This window comes from Papio anubis, chromosome 14 (assembly GCF_008728515.1).
Source record: "Papio anubis isolate 15944 chromosome 14, Panubis1.0, whole genome shotgun sequence".
NCBI lineage: Eukaryota > Metazoa > Chordata > Mammalia > Primates > Cercopithecidae > Papio > Papio anubis.
Genome location: NC_044989.1, coordinates 74,609,283 through 74,625,686, shown reverse-complemented (window position 1 = coordinate 74,625,686; position 16,404 = coordinate 74,609,283). Strand labels below are relative to the sequence as shown.

Sequence of the window (16,404 nt, the reverse complement as noted above, 5' to 3'; positions counted from 1 at the left end):
CCCTGGTTCTGAGAGGCTTATTGGGGTTGGAAAGTGGGGGAGTCTCTGACTTTGGGTTCAGCCTCTTATATCACTGGCAATTCCTTTTATTATCAGGTCCATGAGAGCCATCCTGCTGTTCCAGGTGTGATTTGAGATCCTGGAACCTCTGAGAACTATATCCTCACCTTCCTGGATGAGCTCTTTGGGGAAGGGAATTAGGCAACGACAGGTTGGGAGGTGTCCTGGCTCTTCCATGGCTCTGCTAGGGCTCCTTTCTGAAGCTATTATGAATGAGAGTATCAGAAGGGACTCCCATAGAGTCTTTAGGATGATGGTATCACTTCATCATGCCTCATTCATCTGTTTGCTGCAAGGCCCCTGGTTCATGGAGTTGCTATTGCTAAAAATGACAAGTGTGATTTTCTTCTAAACCATGGGCCTATTTGGGACCTAATTTTCTATTGTGTTCAGTCATCATGGGTGTGCCAGAAGCTGAGAGCTGCCCAAGGGAAGTGTCTTAGTCTGTTCTTTTGCCTTGCCCATCTGTGGAGTGATAAACCATTCATTTGGACCACTGAGCAGAGTCTTGGGAACAGAGTGAGGGGTAGATCCACCCAATTTACTTGGCCTGTGTTTTCCTTTTTATAGCAAAATAGCATGGAGAAGAATCTCCAGAACTTGGGGATAGAGAGTTGGCCAAACAAGACTCAGGCCAGGTAGAAGGGAGTTGAATGGTTGAATGGGCTGTGGTGAAGCATCTGGGGTTTCATGGTGGGTTGTGGATGGGGATGGGAGGAGTCAGATCGGGAAGAAGAGGTGGTGACTTAAGAGTCTGGAAGGAGGCACAGTTGTGTGCCTCTGAAAGGATGAGGCCTAAGAAAACCATTTGAAACACAGAGGAGACAAGTGACAGTGGAAGGGGAAACAGGATTCTGTAGGTTCACCCACTGAATTGCCTGTCTTCCCAGCTCAGACTCCTGAGTCAGGGCATTGGGTTGTGGGGAGCCTGGTCTAAACTGAGTTATTTGCTTGAGCTTAATTCCCATCCTGAGAGGAGAATTAAGGAGGCAGTGCTCCTGAGAAAGCAGCCATGTGGTGACATTCATAGACTGATCAATGAATTCCGATTTGTTATAAAAAAATATAAACCCTTAAAAATTCTAGCAGATTCCAGAGGAATTTGGAGAAATCTTAGAAGAGAATATCACTGACATTTTTTCAGAGGGGAATTTGGAGGTCCACCCAATTCTGCAAATGGGGTTTAAGAAAATGATTCTGGTTGTTTTTCAGTCCAGCATCTTGGCTGAGGCATTTCTTATACGTGAGAATGCCACCTTTGATCTGAGGCCTCTAACTGTCTATGTTTACCTGTGTCTTTCTTTCAGACGCCCAGCGGCAGCAGGATGAGTGCAGAGGCAAGCGCCCGGCCTCTGCGGGTGGGCTCCCGTGTAGAAGTGATTGGAAAAGGCCACCGAGGCACTGTGGCCTATGTTGGAGCCACACTCTTTGCTACTGGCAAATGGGTAGGCGTGATTCTGGATGAAGCAAAGGGCAAAAATGATGGAACTGTTCAAGGAAGGAAGTACTTCACTTGTGATGAAGGGCATGGCATCTTTGTACGCCAGTCCCAGGTATTCACGCCCTTCTTCTGTGTGTGTGCATGTGTGCACATGTCTGTTGCATGTGCAGCTGATGTGTTGGTATTTCCTTTTCCTGAGCATGGGCATAAGCCTCTGGTTGGGAGAGTGGAAGGTAGTGGGGAAGGGAAGATTCGAGATCCATCCTTAGGGAAGCTGCCCTGTACTCTTGATTTGCTTGGAGCCTGGGGAGGGGCCCATATTACAGCCATCCTTGATCTGGCTATATTGAATCTATTGATCTGGCTATATTGAATCTGGCCTCAGATCCAGGTATTTGAAGATGGAGCAGATACTACTTCCCCAGAGACACCCGATTCTTCTGCTTCAAAAGTCCTCAAAAGAGGTAACAACCACCCACTTAAAGTTGCCTCCTCATAATCAGGAGGAGTCCCCAGGGCTTCTCCACATAACATGGGGCCACAGTAGATCCTAAGATTTGTTTTCCATCATCACCATATTCCTTTATTATTATCTCCCCCTACCTCTCTATACAAGTACACACTTTGTTTCTGTTTGCTTTCTACAGAGGGAACTGATACAACTGCAAAGACTAGCAAACTGGTGAGTGGTTTGGGGGTGGAAATGGGGAGTAATAAAGGGAGGGGAAGGAGAAATATGGGGGATACCCAGTGCTAGGCAGGTAGAAGTAGTAGGTGAGTCTGAGTTGCCTTCAAATCTCTCCAGCTTCCCTAAGAAGGAGGCTTTCTGGGAATTAATTTCTGCATTAGAGTTATAGTAAAGGTGGTAGCAGGGAAAAACTCATAGGCTCCATAAGTTCAGGGTCAAATGAGATTGAGCTGAGGGTGATAGGAAGGACAGGTCTAACCCAAGTAGTGTAGCCAACTTCCTACCTTTTGGAACCCAAAGATGCCAACATCTAAAGGGTCTGAGGGTAAGGTTAAGGTAGAAGATAGAGGAAGAAGCAATCTCCTATTCACAAGTGAATGGCAAGGAGTCGGACCCTCTACCTCCTGTTTTAAGCTGGATGCAGAGGGTGCTTCCTAGTTCCTCTCTGATACTCCATGAAGGGTGTGTGAGGTGGGGCTGTAGACTCTGCAGCTTCTCTGGGCCAAGGGGTGAACATCATGGAAGCTGATCTTTGAGGGACTACTCATTTCACCCTGACAACCCCCTACCCCAACCTAACCTGTGTATGCCTGAGTTGGTCTTAACACCTATGCCCAGGACATCTGTTCTCTAACTCTGCCCTTTCCTACTCCTCATGCAGCGGGGACTGAAGCCTAAGAAGGTGGTGTGTTTACTATTTGTGCCTGGGTGGATGGGAGCCATGAGCCCCTTCCCCAGCTGTCCTGCATGTCCTTGGGCTGCTGCATGCCTGTGTGTGTGTGACCTTGGGCTGGGATGGCCAGAGGAAATGGTGGCCTTGGATTTCAGAGTTCCTTTGAAGGTTGCAAGAACTTCAGGCTCAGTGTCCACGTCCAGGTAGCACTCACTAGGGATGATTCTCTCTGCCCCAGGACTCCAAGTCAAAGATTCCCCAGTCAAAAACTATAAGCATTTGACTGTAAATAGCAGCAGTGTGAAATAGATCATTTACTGGGTTACAGTGGGTTCTCGCTTAGCCCGAGCTTGGACAACCGTAGAAGGGATAGACTGGGGGAATGGGACTGAGGAAGATACCAAGTGATGGGGTTTTGCAAGGAGATGGGAGGTCAGGGAACAGAGCATAGGGTAAGAACAGTCCCAAGCTGGAAAACCTAAGAGCCTTCATGTGCCTGCCTCTGGATGGGCTCTGCCATAAATATCCCCACACCCCGCAACTCTGCCCCATCAGTCTGTCCCTGCCTCCTTCCCCCTCTGGTGGTGTGCCTGAGGCCTACCTCCTACCCCTTGCAGCCTTTCATCAACCATCATTGGAGTGGGGCTCAATCATGTCACCTTCCCTCCCCTCCCCGCCACAGACTCTTTAAACTCTTTGATTGCTGCCATGACCACTTCCTCATACCAGCCCTTGCCTTGGGCCTCTGCCCAAGCTCTTTTTGACCTGCATGTGCCTGTCTGGCCTGTATGTACTGTGTTGTATGTACAATTCTATGATTTCCTTGTTGTCAGCCTATCTCAGGCCTTTCTGACATTGCATGGAGAGCTGCTGGATTGGGGCTGTGGGAGGGGAGAGGAAAACATCGCCTTTTCCAGGAGGAAACCAGCTCCTGGTTGGTGATGGGTCCTCACTTTGAAGTCTTGCCATGGTAGAGACCACAACCATTGCTTTGGTTGGAAATGGGGATATAAAGAAAATAGTGCTATGAAGGATCCTGGGCCCATTTCAGAGTCATAGAAACTTGGCGTTGTCCTTTGATTATTGTCTCCTGATTGGGGTTTCCATTTCACCTCAGGCCTTGAATAGAGAAGAGCATGAAACTATGGTCTTATATTTATGGAGTTCTTTCCACAGCCTGGTCTGACCAGGGGCTTTGGCAGCTGCCTGGGGAAATGTGGGAAAGCCCAGGCTAGGCCACCCATGCTGCCCTTCTGCACTCATGTTGGAAAGTGTCAATCAGACAGTTGAGTGCCCCCACCCCGGGGCACCCCAGTCTTCCTCTCCAGTAGTTTTTTTCAAAGCAGATCACTTAGCCTAGGGCACCTGCTCTCACCCATGTGGATCAGGGAGCTGGTTCCAGAGCAAAAGAATGTGCTTTGAAGGGGAAGGCAGAAGAAAACTCAGATGTCTCTGCAAAGTGCTTAGTTCTTTTTGGAAACCCTTTAGAGACAGGCTTTAACCTGTCTACAACCAGGGGATTGTTGGAGAGGAGCCCAACAGTCATTAGAACTGCTGCTACCCAGATGCATGTTCCCCAGGGTTTCTTAGTCACTGTGTGTGCTCCTCAGAGCTGAGTCCTGTTGCTGGAGGGGCACTCTAGATGTGTGTGCGCGCCAGATGAGAGACTGTAAGGGTGTTGTCAGGTTGTATAAGAGACAGAAGTGGAGTTAATGGGGCTATGGATGGGTGGGTGGGGGTGGGGGCAGAGTGTGAGTATGATGAGAGAGACTGCTGGAGCAGAGAGGCCCTGTGTCCCTGCCCAGTGATGCCCTGGCCCCATAGAGTGCCATTTCTGGGATAGCCTCTGGCCCAGTTTTTTGGAGCACGCTCTTGGGGGTAGGCAAGGGAGGGAAGAGAGGAGCCAGAACCTGTTCTTTGGAGAAAGAAGCAGGACAAGCTCTGCGCATGACCATCCTGAGGAGGAGGAGCCAGCAAAGCCCTAGATGGTTGCTAGGTGACTGAGGAGCAGTGGCTCCACCCCCATGGAGCAGAGGAGGGTGGGTGCATGACGTCAGGTGGAGCTGGTGCTGCGGCCACTGAGGCTGCCATCAGCCTAAGCTGGTGAACTGGGCCAGGCACCGCTCCGGTGCCTGCCAGAGCCTGGCGATCTAGCTGCACATCTGCGGGGGCCTCTGTGTCAGAGCGGCGGCCGTTTGCAGGCTGGGAAGCTGCGGCACCGGAAAGCTGAGGCTGCATTGTTGGGATTTGATGCACTAATCTCCTGTCTCCGCCGCCTTTCCCTCTGTTCGGTCTCTTGCCCTCCCTCCCTTCGTCTGTCCTTCCTCTGTGTGTTTGTCTATCCTCCTCTGTCCCTTCTCTTTCCTCTCCTTGCTTTCTTTGGTTTTCTGCAATGATGAGACAGGCACCGACAGCCCGAAAGGTACTCTTGCTTGCTCTCGTCCTGCTGCTGGGTTGCCAGGGCAATGGTGGCAGCAGGCTGCTGGGGTGGGGGTGGGGGCTGATTGACTTCATCTGTCTACCTGGTCAGGGGAGGCGGGTGAGGACGAAGGTGGGTTAGGGAGAGTCGTGTGTCACCACTATGCCCCACACCCTGGGCATTTGCTTACGGCCTTGCCTGCTTTTGGCTCTGCCTGTGTTCCAGGCCTTATACCCAGTGGCCTCACTGGCTTGGGCTTCAGGCAGCCTCTACTACATACTGGATCTGGGAGGATTTCCTGTGGTAGAACCTAGGGAAGCAGGCCCAGGTATCTCAGTGCCTCTAGCAGGCCTGCCTGCCTCACCCAGCCTTTGCTAGAATACCTCTTAGTTCTCCCCGCATCCCTCAACCCCCAGGGTTTGTATCAGGGCGCTTTACCAGGGTGGGATGGGAACCCTAGAATAGTTTTTGACCCACAGCTATGGAAGCTTAACCCAGGGTAGGAGGGGTGGGAATTGGTTTTCTTGGCCTCAGTATATCCTGGAAATAAGGCCCAAGCCAAATCTTGTCTTGACTAGAGCAGTGAGATACTGGGTAGCAAGAACACTATTTGGAAATTGGAGTTAATTGTCCACTTACCATTTTGCAGTAACCTGAAGGGTTTCCAGATTTGATTTAGGGCTGTAGTTTTTCTGTGCTGCTGCCCACCCCCACCTCCTTTCCTACCGCTGGGTGGGGTTACTTTGCTGAGCTCTGGGCTTCTGCTAATGCAATATTCATGGTCCTGACACCTGAGCCCTCTTCCCTAGCGATGGGGACTGCTGCAGGATCTGATTCTGGGGAAGGGGGTTGGGGAGAGGGAGGACAGCAGCATTGCTCTGCCCTAGGGACCTGATCTCCCATTTCTGGGCTTAGATTACTTTTGTCACATGGGGTTTCTAGGGAGTTCTGTATAGAGTCTAGCACTTGAAGGAAGAGGCTGACCTGGGAAAGTCCTTGGGAGTGGTGGCTGGGCGGGGCCTCTGGCTCTGGATTGGAGTGGGAGAGATCGTTTGCAGGAGGACTGGTCTCTTGGGACCTTCTCACTAGCTGCTTCCTTGTTCTATGGCTCAGCCTAGAGATGGACTTCTGGGATTTCCGGGGTGTCTGAAGGGGTGAGGCCTGCAAGGATTGGACAAAAATGGGAGCAGGAACCAAGGGGAACAGGAATTCTGGGTTCCTGAAGTAGGAACACAGTGATTCACTGAAGGGAGAAGGGGGTGGGATTAGGGGGAGGGTGGCTAACTGTAGCCCCATTCCTGTTACTACTTCTGCTCTCATAGCTGTCCCTTTTGCTCTCTGTCTTTCTGCCGTTGCCCTTTCTTTCCTGACTACTTCTCTTCTGGCTCCTGTTGCCTGTCCAGACCACAACTCGGCGGCCCAAGGTGAGAAAACAGGCCCCTGTGTGAGCCACTGCTGAGTGAACACACACGTTTCAGGCATGTGCATGTATGAGGGCACGTGTATGAGCAAGTGAAAGTTGGTCATAGTGCATCCTGGGTTCTCTTCAGAGGAAAGTGGGGGTTCGTGGTGCTGGCAGACACCTCCTAGGGAAAATGGCTTTTGGCTTTTAGGAGGTTGTCTAAGCCAGTAGCTTCAATGCAAAAGAGAAATGAATGGGGTTGTAGTTAATCAAAGCAGGCTTTCTTGAACAAGGGAATTTTGACCTGTTTTGAGGGGAGGGATTGGAAGAAAGATGAAGAACTTGGCCATGTAAAATGTCAGCGGATAAGGAGGTGAGTGTGTCTGTGACAGGCTTTGGGTGGGGATGTCTGAGGATTGCACATGGTCTCTGAGTGTCAGCCCACTGGGAGACCTTGGGGCTCAGCACTTTGAGTACATTGGCAGGCCTGTCTGCTCCAGGACTTGAACTTCAGGTCAGTTTCTCTGCTCACCTCCTCCCCTGCCCCACAGGGACCTGGATAGTGTTGCCAGATCGGGGGAGATGACAGAAGGGTTGTTTCAAGGGGGAGTCTAGGGGTACAACTTTCACCTTGGCCCTTTTACCTGCAGGGTCCTCTGAAGTAGACTGAGAGAGGGAGATTCAGCTTGACTCCCATAGAGGGTTTAGCAGGGGTAGAAAGCCTGGCACCCCCACTTTTGGCCCTGCCTTCTCTGGAAATTACATTGTAGTTTTTCCCTCTAGGGGTGGAGGGCATAGACCTGGAGCAAGGATGGGACTGGGAGTATTATGAAGTTGCTAGAATGATCACAAGTGGGTCATAGACGGGGGTTCTAGGGAATAGTGGATTCTGCTCTTACAGGTAGTGCCAGAGCTAGGAGGAATGCGGAGTCAGTGTCAAGCGAGGAGCCTTATAATCTTATGATGTCTTTCTCTTATCTTTTCCTCCCTCTCTCCTCTGCCTCCCTCCTCCCCCTGTCCTTTGTCACTATCTCTCTCTGCCTCTCTGTATCATTTTCCTTGTCCCCTTCATTCTTCTCTGTTCTCACTGTGCTTTGATACTCTCTTTCTGCTTTTTCTCTTCTCTGTCTCCTTCCCTTGCCATATTCTCATATTCTGTTTCTGTTCCTCTTACTACCCCTATCCTCTGCTCTCTTTCTGGTCTGCCTCTACCCTCTCTGAATAGCCCACCCGCCCAGCCAGTACTGGGGTGGCTGGGGCCAGTAGCTCCCTGGGCCCCTCTGGCTCAGCATCAGCAGGTGAGCTGAGCAGCAGTGAGCCCAGCACCCCGGCTCAGACTCCGCTGGCAGCACCCATCATCCCCACGCCGGCCCTCACCTCTCCTGGAGCAGTCCCCCCGCTTCCTTCCCCCTCCAAGGTAAGGACTGGGGTAGGGATAAAGGAGAATCAAGATACCCAGAGGCTTATGGCTACCTGCTGTGTCTTGAAAATTTCTTGGGGTTGGCAAAGACCCAGAACTTGGATCAGAAAGGGTGAGGACGTAGCTTATGGATATCTTGCCACTGACTGAGTCACCCTTTCTTTTCTTGCCGTTATGCCATACTTTCCCCGTATATACTGTGCCACGGTTTCCTCTCAGATGTTCTTATGCCACTGACTTTTGGCCACCCTGGGGCTGGGTGATGTTTGCACACTTTATTGTGTTCTTTGCGCCAGCTCAGTGTTGGTGGAGAGGTGGGGTGGGCTGTGCAGAGACCATGAGGCCTCTCTTTTGCAGGAGGAGGAGGGACTAAGGGCTCAGGTGCGGGACCTGGAGGAAAAACTAGAGACCCTGAGACTGAAACGGGCAGAAGACAAAGCAAAGCTAAAAGAGCTGGAGAAACACAAAATCCAACTGGAGCAGGTGCAGGAATGGAAGAGCAAAATGCAGGAGCAGCAGGCCGACCTGCAGCGGCGCCTCAAGGAGGCGAGAAAGGTTTGACTCTGGATGAAGGGGGTGGCTGGGGTGGCCTGAGACCCAAGGAAGCATGCTGGAAACTAGACTGGAACTGGAGCCTGGAACACCCCGTGAGAAAGGGAGGCATGGGGCATCTCTGTGCTTGTACCCCCTCCCACCTCCACCTCTTCCTCAGGAAGCCAAGGAGGCCCTGGAGGCAAAGGAACGTTATATGGAGGAGATGGCTGATACTGCTGATGCCATTGAGATGGCCACTTTGGACAAGGAGATGGCTGAAGAGCGGGCTGAGTCCCTGCAGCAGGAGGTGGAGGCACTGAAAGAGCGAGTGGACGAGCTCACCACTGACTTAGAGATCCTCAAGGCTGAGATTGAAGAGAAGGGTAAGGGGCCCAGAGCCGCTGGGGGCCAAACGGTCGAGTGAGAACTATGCCTGAAAGTGTTAATGGTCTTCTCCAGGCTCAGATGGCGCTGCATCCAGTTATCAGCTCAAGCAGCTTGAGGAGCAGAACGCCCGCCTGAAGGATGCCCTGGTGAGGTAGGGTCTTTAGTGCTTGGCTCTGATGGTTACTCTTCTGTCTCCAAATGCATTAGAGCACCCATCGCCAGAGACTCTGACACGTGCTTTTCTCTTTCTGTCTTCCTAATGTCCCTGCAGGATGCGGGATCTTTCTTCCTCAGAGAAGCAGGAGCATGTGAAGCTCCAGAAGCTCATGGAAAAGAAGAACCAAGAACTGGAAGTTGTGAGGCAGCAGCGGGAGCGTCTGCAGGAGGAGCTAAGCCAGGCAGAGAGCACCATTGATGAGCTCAAGGAGCAGGTCTGGGGAGCCTAGCCCCTCACCCAGAATCCCCCACCTGACTCTCCTGTCAGTTGGTGCCTCCTCTTTCTAGGTGCCTTCCAGCAGCCCTTCTCCCCATCCTCCCTGTAACACAGGTGGATGCTGCTCTGGGTGCTGAGGAGATGGTGGAGATGCTGACAGATCGGAACCTGAATCTGGAAGAGAAAGTGCGCGAGTTGAGGGAGACTGTGGGAGACTTGGTAAGAGAAGAGCAGACCCCTGACATCTGACCCTGATGGTGGGTATTTGGAAGGGACCTGCTGAGAAAAAGATTGACATGTGACCCCTGGCCTTTTTTGAACAGGGTGTGCAGTGAGGGACCCAGCCTGGGCTTGCTGCACTGACCCTGCCTATTTTTTTTTTTTCCCCAAGATGGCATCTCACTCTGTTGCCTGGCTGGAGGGCAGTGGCGCAATAATCTTGGCTCACTGCAACCTCCGCCTCCCAGGTTCAAGTGATTCTCCTGCCTCAGCCTCCCGAGTAGCTGGTACTACAGTCACGCACCACCACACCCAGCTAATTTTTGTATTTTTAGTAGAGATGGGGTTTCACCATGTTGGCCAGCATAGTCTCGATCTCGACCTCATGATCAGCCCGCTTCGGCCTCCCAGAGTGCCGGGATTACAGGTGTGAGCCACTGCGTCCAGCCAACCCTGCCTTTCTTTTGCCCCAACTGTGGTGTGGTGTCCTAGGAAGCGATGAATGAGATGAACGACGAGCTGCAGGAGAATGCACGTGAGACAGAACTGGAGCTGCGGGAGCAGCTGGACATGGCGGGCGCGCGGGTTCGTGAGGCCCAGAAGCGTGTGGAGGCAGCCCAGGAGACGGTTGCAGACTACCAGCAGACCATTAAGAAGTACCGCCAGCTGACCGCCCATCTTCAGGTGCATGCCTACTGCTTGCTGTCTGCCCACCATCACCCCAGGGCTTCCTTAAGACCCAGGTGTGCTTCCTTGTCTCTCCTTCTAGGATGTGAATCGGGAACTGACAAACCAGCAGGAAGCATCTGTGGAGAGGCAACAGCAGCCACCTCCAGAGACCTTTGACTTCAAAATCAAGTTTGCTGAGACTAAGGCCCATGCCAAGGTCAGGAAAGTGGGTGGGTCTGAGGGAGCCCTGCCTGGGTTGAACTGGTATGGGGTTCTGGGCTTCAGATTCCTGGGGGAAGGGGTGCTTTGTGTAGTGGTTTGGAAGACTCTGGCCTGAGCTTGCCCTAGAAGCAAGGCATCTCCTGGAGCAAGGCATGGGAATTCTGGGGCTCTTTCAACTCTGGCTAAGAGTCTTCCTCCCTGTTCACCTCACAGGCAATTGAGATGGAATTGAGGCAGATGGAGGTGGCCCAGGCCAACCGACACATGTCCCTGCTGACAGCCTTCATGCCTGACAGCTTCCTTCGGCCAGGTGGGGACCATGACTGCGTTCTGGTGCTGCTACTCATGCCTCGTCTCATTTGCAAGGTACAGCCAATCAATCACATGTTCCACAGAAATCTAATGAACTTGCCATGAACCAGGCATTGAAGATGCTGAGTGAAGACAACAGAGTCTCTGCCCACAAAGAGTTTATGGTGTAGTGGAGGAACACAGCAAAGTCACTGATGAATATATATTACAAATGGTGTGCTTTCAAGAAGAGATAGGTTCTGTGAGAGAGCACAATTGGAGATTTAGAGGCGAACAGGGTGTGACTGAGGGAATAACATTGTCTGAGGGCCACGAGCTGCCTGGGGGTTAACGTTGGGGGTGATTGGCAGGATAGCATTCTAGGTGGAGAGATAGCAGGAGTGGCAGCTTTAAGTCAGGAAAGACCTTGGTTCCACCGGTCCCACTACCCTTTCATTTTCATATCCTGACTCCTCACAACCTCCAGTAATCACATCACTACCCTTTCCCCATGCGAGATTCCCCACCCGGGTAAGAGCTATTTCTGCTTTCTCTCCCATGTGTGTCCGTGCTCCCCACATAGTTAAGTTCTGAGTACTGTATTCCTGAGTCTGTGTTCTCCATCCTCTGCTCTGAGGCCCAGGTTCCTGGTGTTTTTTCCCACAGGCAGAGCTGATCCGGAAGCAGGCCCAGGAGAAGTTTGAACTAAGTGAGAACTGTTCAGAGCGGCCTGGGCTGCGAGGAGCTGCTGGGGAACAACTCAGCTTTGCTGCTGGACTGGTGTACTCGCTGAGCCTACTGCAGGCCACGCTACACCGCTATGAGCAGTAAGTGACTCCTCACTCCCTCACCCCAGGGTCAGGGGTCCAGAATTGGCCAGAACTGAGATTGCCTGTCAGACTCTAGCCTCACAGCCCTCTTCTCTGGTCTCTAGTGCCCTCTCTCAGTGCAGTGTGGATGTGTATAAGAAAGTGGGCAGCCTCTACCCTGAGATGAGTGCCCATGAGCGTTCATTGGATTTCCTTATTGAACTGCTGCACAAGGATCAGCTGGATGAGACTGTCAATGTGGAGCCTCTCACCAAGGCCATCAAGTACTATCAGGTGTGGAGCGAGAATTTGGGCTTGGGGCAGGAGGCAGGGAAGCTTTCACTTGATGAGGGCTCTTACTAATATTATCAAGGTTGTATGTCCCATGCTCACTGTTTGAGGCCTGGTTTGCTCCTAGATGATCTCTGCATATGATGCAGCTGCTTGAGGGCTTTGGATTCTCTTGTACCTCCAGAGACCCATGATGACCAGGGCTCAAACTACAGTTTGGGAAGAACTCCCCACCCCCTCCAGGGCCTAAAAGTTGTCTGTTTCTTTTGTTATCTCTCTTCAGCATCTGTACAGCATCCACCTTGCCGAACAGCCTGAGGACTGTACTATGCAGCTGGCTGACCACATTAAGGTGAAGTGTCTGGGCCAGTGATTGAGCCCCCGTGGAGATCAGCAATGGAGGGCGTCAGGTCAAGAGATCAGGCACCCAAGAAGTATCACATAAGACTAGGGCATAGTTACCAAAGCCATATCAGGGAAACTAGAGGACTACTTATGTATGGGGGTTAGCAGAGGATGAGGACTTCTTAGAGATGTCGATAAGGCAAAAGGGCTCCTGCTGGGGGCTGATGATTGCATGCATCTGTCCTTACAGTTCACGCAAAGTGCTCTGGACTGCATGAGTGTGGAGGTAGGACGGCTGCGTGCCTTCTTGCAGGTGAGAGCACTTCTAGATCTCTGTGAGCTCCTCTTCTTAATCCTCACTTCCTTACTCCCAGCCTTAATGCTAACTTGGTTCTCCATCTATTTTCTTTTTCCTGAGTAGGGTGGGCAGGAGGCTACAGATATTGCCCTTCTGCTCCGGGATCTGGAAACTTCGTGCAGTGACATCCGCCAGTTCTGCAAGAAGATCCGAAGGCGAATGCCAGGGACAGATGCTCCTGGGATCCCAGCTGCACTGGCCTTTGGACCACAGGTTTAGGGCTGCAACTGGGGAAGGAAGGAAACTGAGTAGAAACAGGAGGGGCATAGCACTTAAAGATCTGGATCTGGTTAGGGGACAAATATGGTTTTGGGGTAGCTGGAAACTGTGGTACTGAACGCAGGGTTGACTCCTGACTCTGGCCCGTCACACAGGTATCTGACACGCTCCTAGACTGCAGGAAACACTTGACATGGGTCGTGGCTGTGCTGCAGGAGGTGGCAGCTGCTGCTGCCCAGCTCATTGCCCCACTGGCGGAGAATGAGGGGCTACCTGTGGCTGCCCTGGAGGAACTGGCTTTCAAAGCAAGCGAGCAGGTGGGCCTGAATGGCTGGGCAGAAGGTGTAGGGAGAGTCAGTGACCAGTGTGGGGCTTTCACTTCTGCCCTTGGCTCCTGCAGATCTATGGGACCCCTTCCAGCAGCCCCTATGAGTGTCTGCGCCAGTCATGCAACATCCTCATCAGTACCATGAACAAGCTGGCCACAGCCATGCAGGAGGGGGAGTATGATGCAGAGCGGCCCCCCAGCAAGGTGGGTGGAGATTTCCTTGGAGAAGTTGCAGAGGCCTGTAGGAGTAAGACTTGCAGAGCTACTGCTAGTTGTGGGAGGACAGGGAGACAGGAGGAAGGCATCTGGAGAGCACCATCCTGCCTAGAAGGCAGGGTTTCCCTGTAACTGGATCTCTCTGAAAGGAGCACGTTGATGATCTCTTCTCTCCACCCTCACTTTCTCACCCGCCACCGACCATTCCTTAGCCTCCACCAGTTGAGTTGCGGGCTGCCGCCCTTCGTGCAGAGATCACAGATGCTGAAGGACTGGGTTTGAAGCTCGAAGATCGAGAGACAGTTATTAAGGAGTTGAAGAAGTCACTCAAGATTAAGGTGAGGGTAGTGTAGGCTCAGGATCTGGGGGCCAGGAAGTTGGTAGGACCCTGGCAAGCAGTGAATGTTGGGGATCCGGGACTAAAACGGCTTGGGAGTTAAGGGGAGAAGTGGGGCCTGCAATCAATGGGAGCTCTAGTGAACCCTCAGGGAGCCTCCTATCTCATGGTCTAGCCCCCAGTTTCCAGGGACTGTGGGGAGGATGTCAGGGATCTAGAAGTTCTGTCCTTGTCCAGGGAGAGGAGCTAAGTGAGGCCAATGTGCGGCTGAGCCTCCTGGAGAAGAAGTTGGACAGTGCTGCCAAGGATGCAGATGAGCGTATCGAGAAAGTCCAGACTCGGCTGGAGGAGACCCAGGCACTGCTGCGGAAGAAGGAGAAGTCAGGCACTTTCCCTGGGGCCTTGCTTCCTCTAATCCTCCCCACTGCTGGAGCTCTCTGCCTCCTAACCCATACCCCTACTCAGGTTCTCTTATAGTGAGACTCCCCATTTTCTTTACTCACTGCCAACCCCATTGCATCACCCTAGCCTCAGCCTGTGCTGCTCTGCCCCGGCTGCTCACTAGCATGGCTATTCCAAGGACCTCTCAGGACTGAATAGTCAAGGGGTGCTTTGGAGAAGGGACACTGCCAAAGCCCAGATTCTCTTTCACAGAGATTTTGAGGAGACAATGGATGCACTCCAGGCTGACATCGACCAGCTGGAGGCAGAGAAGACAGAACTAAAGCAACGGCTGAACAGCCAGTCTAAGCGCACAATTGAGGGGCTCCGGAGCCCTCCTCCTTCAGGCATTGCTACTCTGGTCTCTGGCATTGCTGGTGGTGAGTACAGTGGAATAGGCAGCAGTAGCACAGAGGAGATTGTCCTCTCTCCTGTCCTTGGCCTCAGTTTGACCTCTGCCCCCCACTCCTTTAGCCCCAGGATATTCAGCCAGGAATATGCTTGCACAGTTTCACTCTGTGCCAGTTTTCACCAAGTTTTCCCTTTCCCTGAAGATATGTGCTGAGTTCCTCTGGGCAAAGGAGGGCTTTACTAAATTGTTAATGAGGCTCAGAATAATCATGACAGTTGGTCTCTAGTAGGTGTCCTTTCTGGCTCTGTAATCTGACCTTTCTGCTCAGCCCTATATCCCAGAGGGCTGTCAGCCATCAGCAGGCTGGGCTGACTCTCCTGGGGCATCCGGCCCTGCCTAATACCTGCTCTTGATTGCTTCTCTGCTTGGGCACTGTGTTTTCTCACGGAGTTCATGGGGCTTCATTCTATGATGTGGCCATATCTTCCACTGCTGAATTATCCCAGTTTCACTTGGGGCTTGTGTTTTGACCTTTGCCTAGTTACTCAGTATAATCAGGGCTCCTCACCTAGAGTTTTTCTGGTTACCAGTTTCAGCCTCCCCAGTTTCCTGGCTCAGGAGGTGGCTGCTGCTCTCTTTGTTCTCCTCTGCCCTATAGTTTTTGTTTGCTCTCCAGTTTCCCACTTACCCTCCAGAAGACAGGCTCTTTGCCCTGGAATTAAACCCTTAGGGCCTCCAGACTTTCCCAGCTCCTCCCGTGTCTTGTCAGCTGACCTTACCTACATAGAGTCTTCGACAAAGTCTCTGTCACTGACACCCCTTGATCTTGCGAGGTGACCAAGTACCTTCTTGACTTTAGACTGTTGTGGTACAGACAGCTCTGTGTTCTTTGGAGAGAGTTTCCAGAGTTACTACTTTGTGTTGTTTTTAGCACTCTTGAAACAAACATTAGCACTCTTTAAACAAACGTCGTTCTGAATTTATGAAACTTCCCACCAAAAAAGAAGGTGTTTTCCTCAGAGCAGTAGAGAATCCTGAGGAGCAAGGGAGTGTGTTTGCTTCCCCAACTTAAGCTTTGCTGCTGGTGAGCACTAAGGGTGCAGACATATGGGGGTCTCTGGAGCATTCTCCATGCCCTTCTTGGAGATGACGTCTGAGGCAGGGAGGCAGGAACAGCCTCGTGTTCCGAGTGCTTTGTGCAGTGCACACTCCCTTTGCCACTGTTCTTCACACGTACCCTGTCTTATGGCCTCACTCCTGTTTGGTGTCTTTCTTTCACGCAAATCGGCTCGTCCACAAAGATAGGTGGCAGAGGGTCTTGTTAGAGAAAGTATGATGATTAGGAAAAGGGTTTTCCTGCAGGTTGTGTCCAGGATCCTCTGGTGTGTCCCCCTAACCTGCAAATCACCTAACTCCTCTCTCCTCTTTTCCTGCTCCCCCATGGGCTATGCCGAGCACAGAAGAACAACAGCGAGGTAGAGACCCACTCAGGCTGGGGGTTACCAGGGCTGGTGGGAAATGGAGCTAAGGGAGCAGGGTGAGGGGAGAGCCAGGACTGGAGGTGGGTGATGGGGGGATGCAGAAAGCGGGGAAGAGCAGGAATGGAGCCCTGTGTTCAACCCTCTCCACTTGGGGCTGATGACATTTGTTATGGTCCCCACAGGAGCTGTCCCTGGGCAGGCTCCAGGGTCTGTGCCAGGCCCAGGGCTGGTGAAGGACTCACCACTGCTGCTTCAGCAGATCTCTGCCATGAGGCTGCACATCTCCCAGCTCCAGCATGAGAATAACATCCTCAAGGTGAGGGAGCCACGGGGAGGACTGGGATGGGGGATGGAGCATATTCGCCCCAT

General features: G+C 52.2%; 1 protein-coding gene across 13 annotated transcripts in view; it reads left to right on the top strand.

Annotated features, from left to right (window-relative positions):
* DCTN1 (dynactin subunit 1) overlaps window positions 1-16,404 on the top strand; it is a 30,953-nt gene that overhangs the window by 12,468 nt on the left and 2,081 nt on the right. For 2 of the 13 annotated variants that reach the window (XM_009184454.4, XM_009184460.4), the window contains exons 2-28: window positions 1,368-1,613; window positions 1,887-1,965; window positions 2,149-2,183; window positions 2,851-2,871; window positions 5,267-5,284; window positions 6,685-6,705; window positions 7,909-8,100; window positions 8,461-8,658; window positions 8,816-9,020; window positions 9,097-9,175; window positions 9,296-9,455; window positions 9,572-9,676; window positions 10,169-10,360; window positions 10,446-10,562; window positions 10,781-10,933; window positions 11,525-11,685; window positions 11,793-11,961; window positions 12,242-12,310; window positions 12,554-12,616; window positions 12,725-12,874; window positions 13,036-13,197; window positions 13,281-13,412; window positions 13,637-13,762; window positions 13,999-14,141; window positions 14,416-14,582; window positions 16,015-16,029; window positions 16,218-16,351. In XM_009184454.4, the coding sequence (XP_009182718.2) occupies window positions 1,386-1,613; window positions 1,887-1,965; window positions 2,149-2,183; window positions 2,851-2,871; window positions 5,267-5,284; window positions 6,685-6,705; window positions 7,909-8,100; window positions 8,461-8,658; window positions 8,816-9,020; window positions 9,097-9,175; window positions 9,296-9,455; window positions 9,572-9,676; window positions 10,169-10,360; window positions 10,446-10,562; window positions 10,781-10,933; window positions 11,525-11,685; window positions 11,793-11,961; window positions 12,242-12,310; window positions 12,554-12,616; window positions 12,725-12,874; window positions 13,036-13,197; window positions 13,281-13,412; window positions 13,637-13,762; window positions 13,999-14,141; window positions 14,416-14,582; window positions 16,015-16,029; window positions 16,218-16,351 (3,294 nt within the window). In that variant the 5' untranslated portion in view covers window positions 1,368-1,385. Of the gene's footprint in view, window positions 1-1,367; window positions 1,614-1,886; window positions 1,966-2,148; window positions 2,184-2,850; window positions 2,875-4,668; window positions 5,285-6,684; window positions 6,706-7,908; window positions 8,101-8,460; window positions 8,659-8,815; window positions 9,021-9,096; window positions 9,176-9,295; window positions 9,456-9,571; window positions 9,677-10,168; window positions 10,361-10,445; window positions 10,563-10,780; window positions 10,934-11,524; window positions 11,686-11,792; window positions 11,962-12,241; window positions 12,311-12,553; window positions 12,617-12,724; window positions 12,875-13,035; window positions 13,198-13,280; window positions 13,413-13,636; window positions 13,763-13,998; window positions 14,142-14,415; window positions 14,583-16,014; window positions 16,030-16,217; window positions 16,352-16,404 lie in introns of those variants that run through there. The other 11 variants (XM_009184453.4, XM_009184459.3, XM_009184456.4 and 8 more) reach the window with 7 other exon arrangements.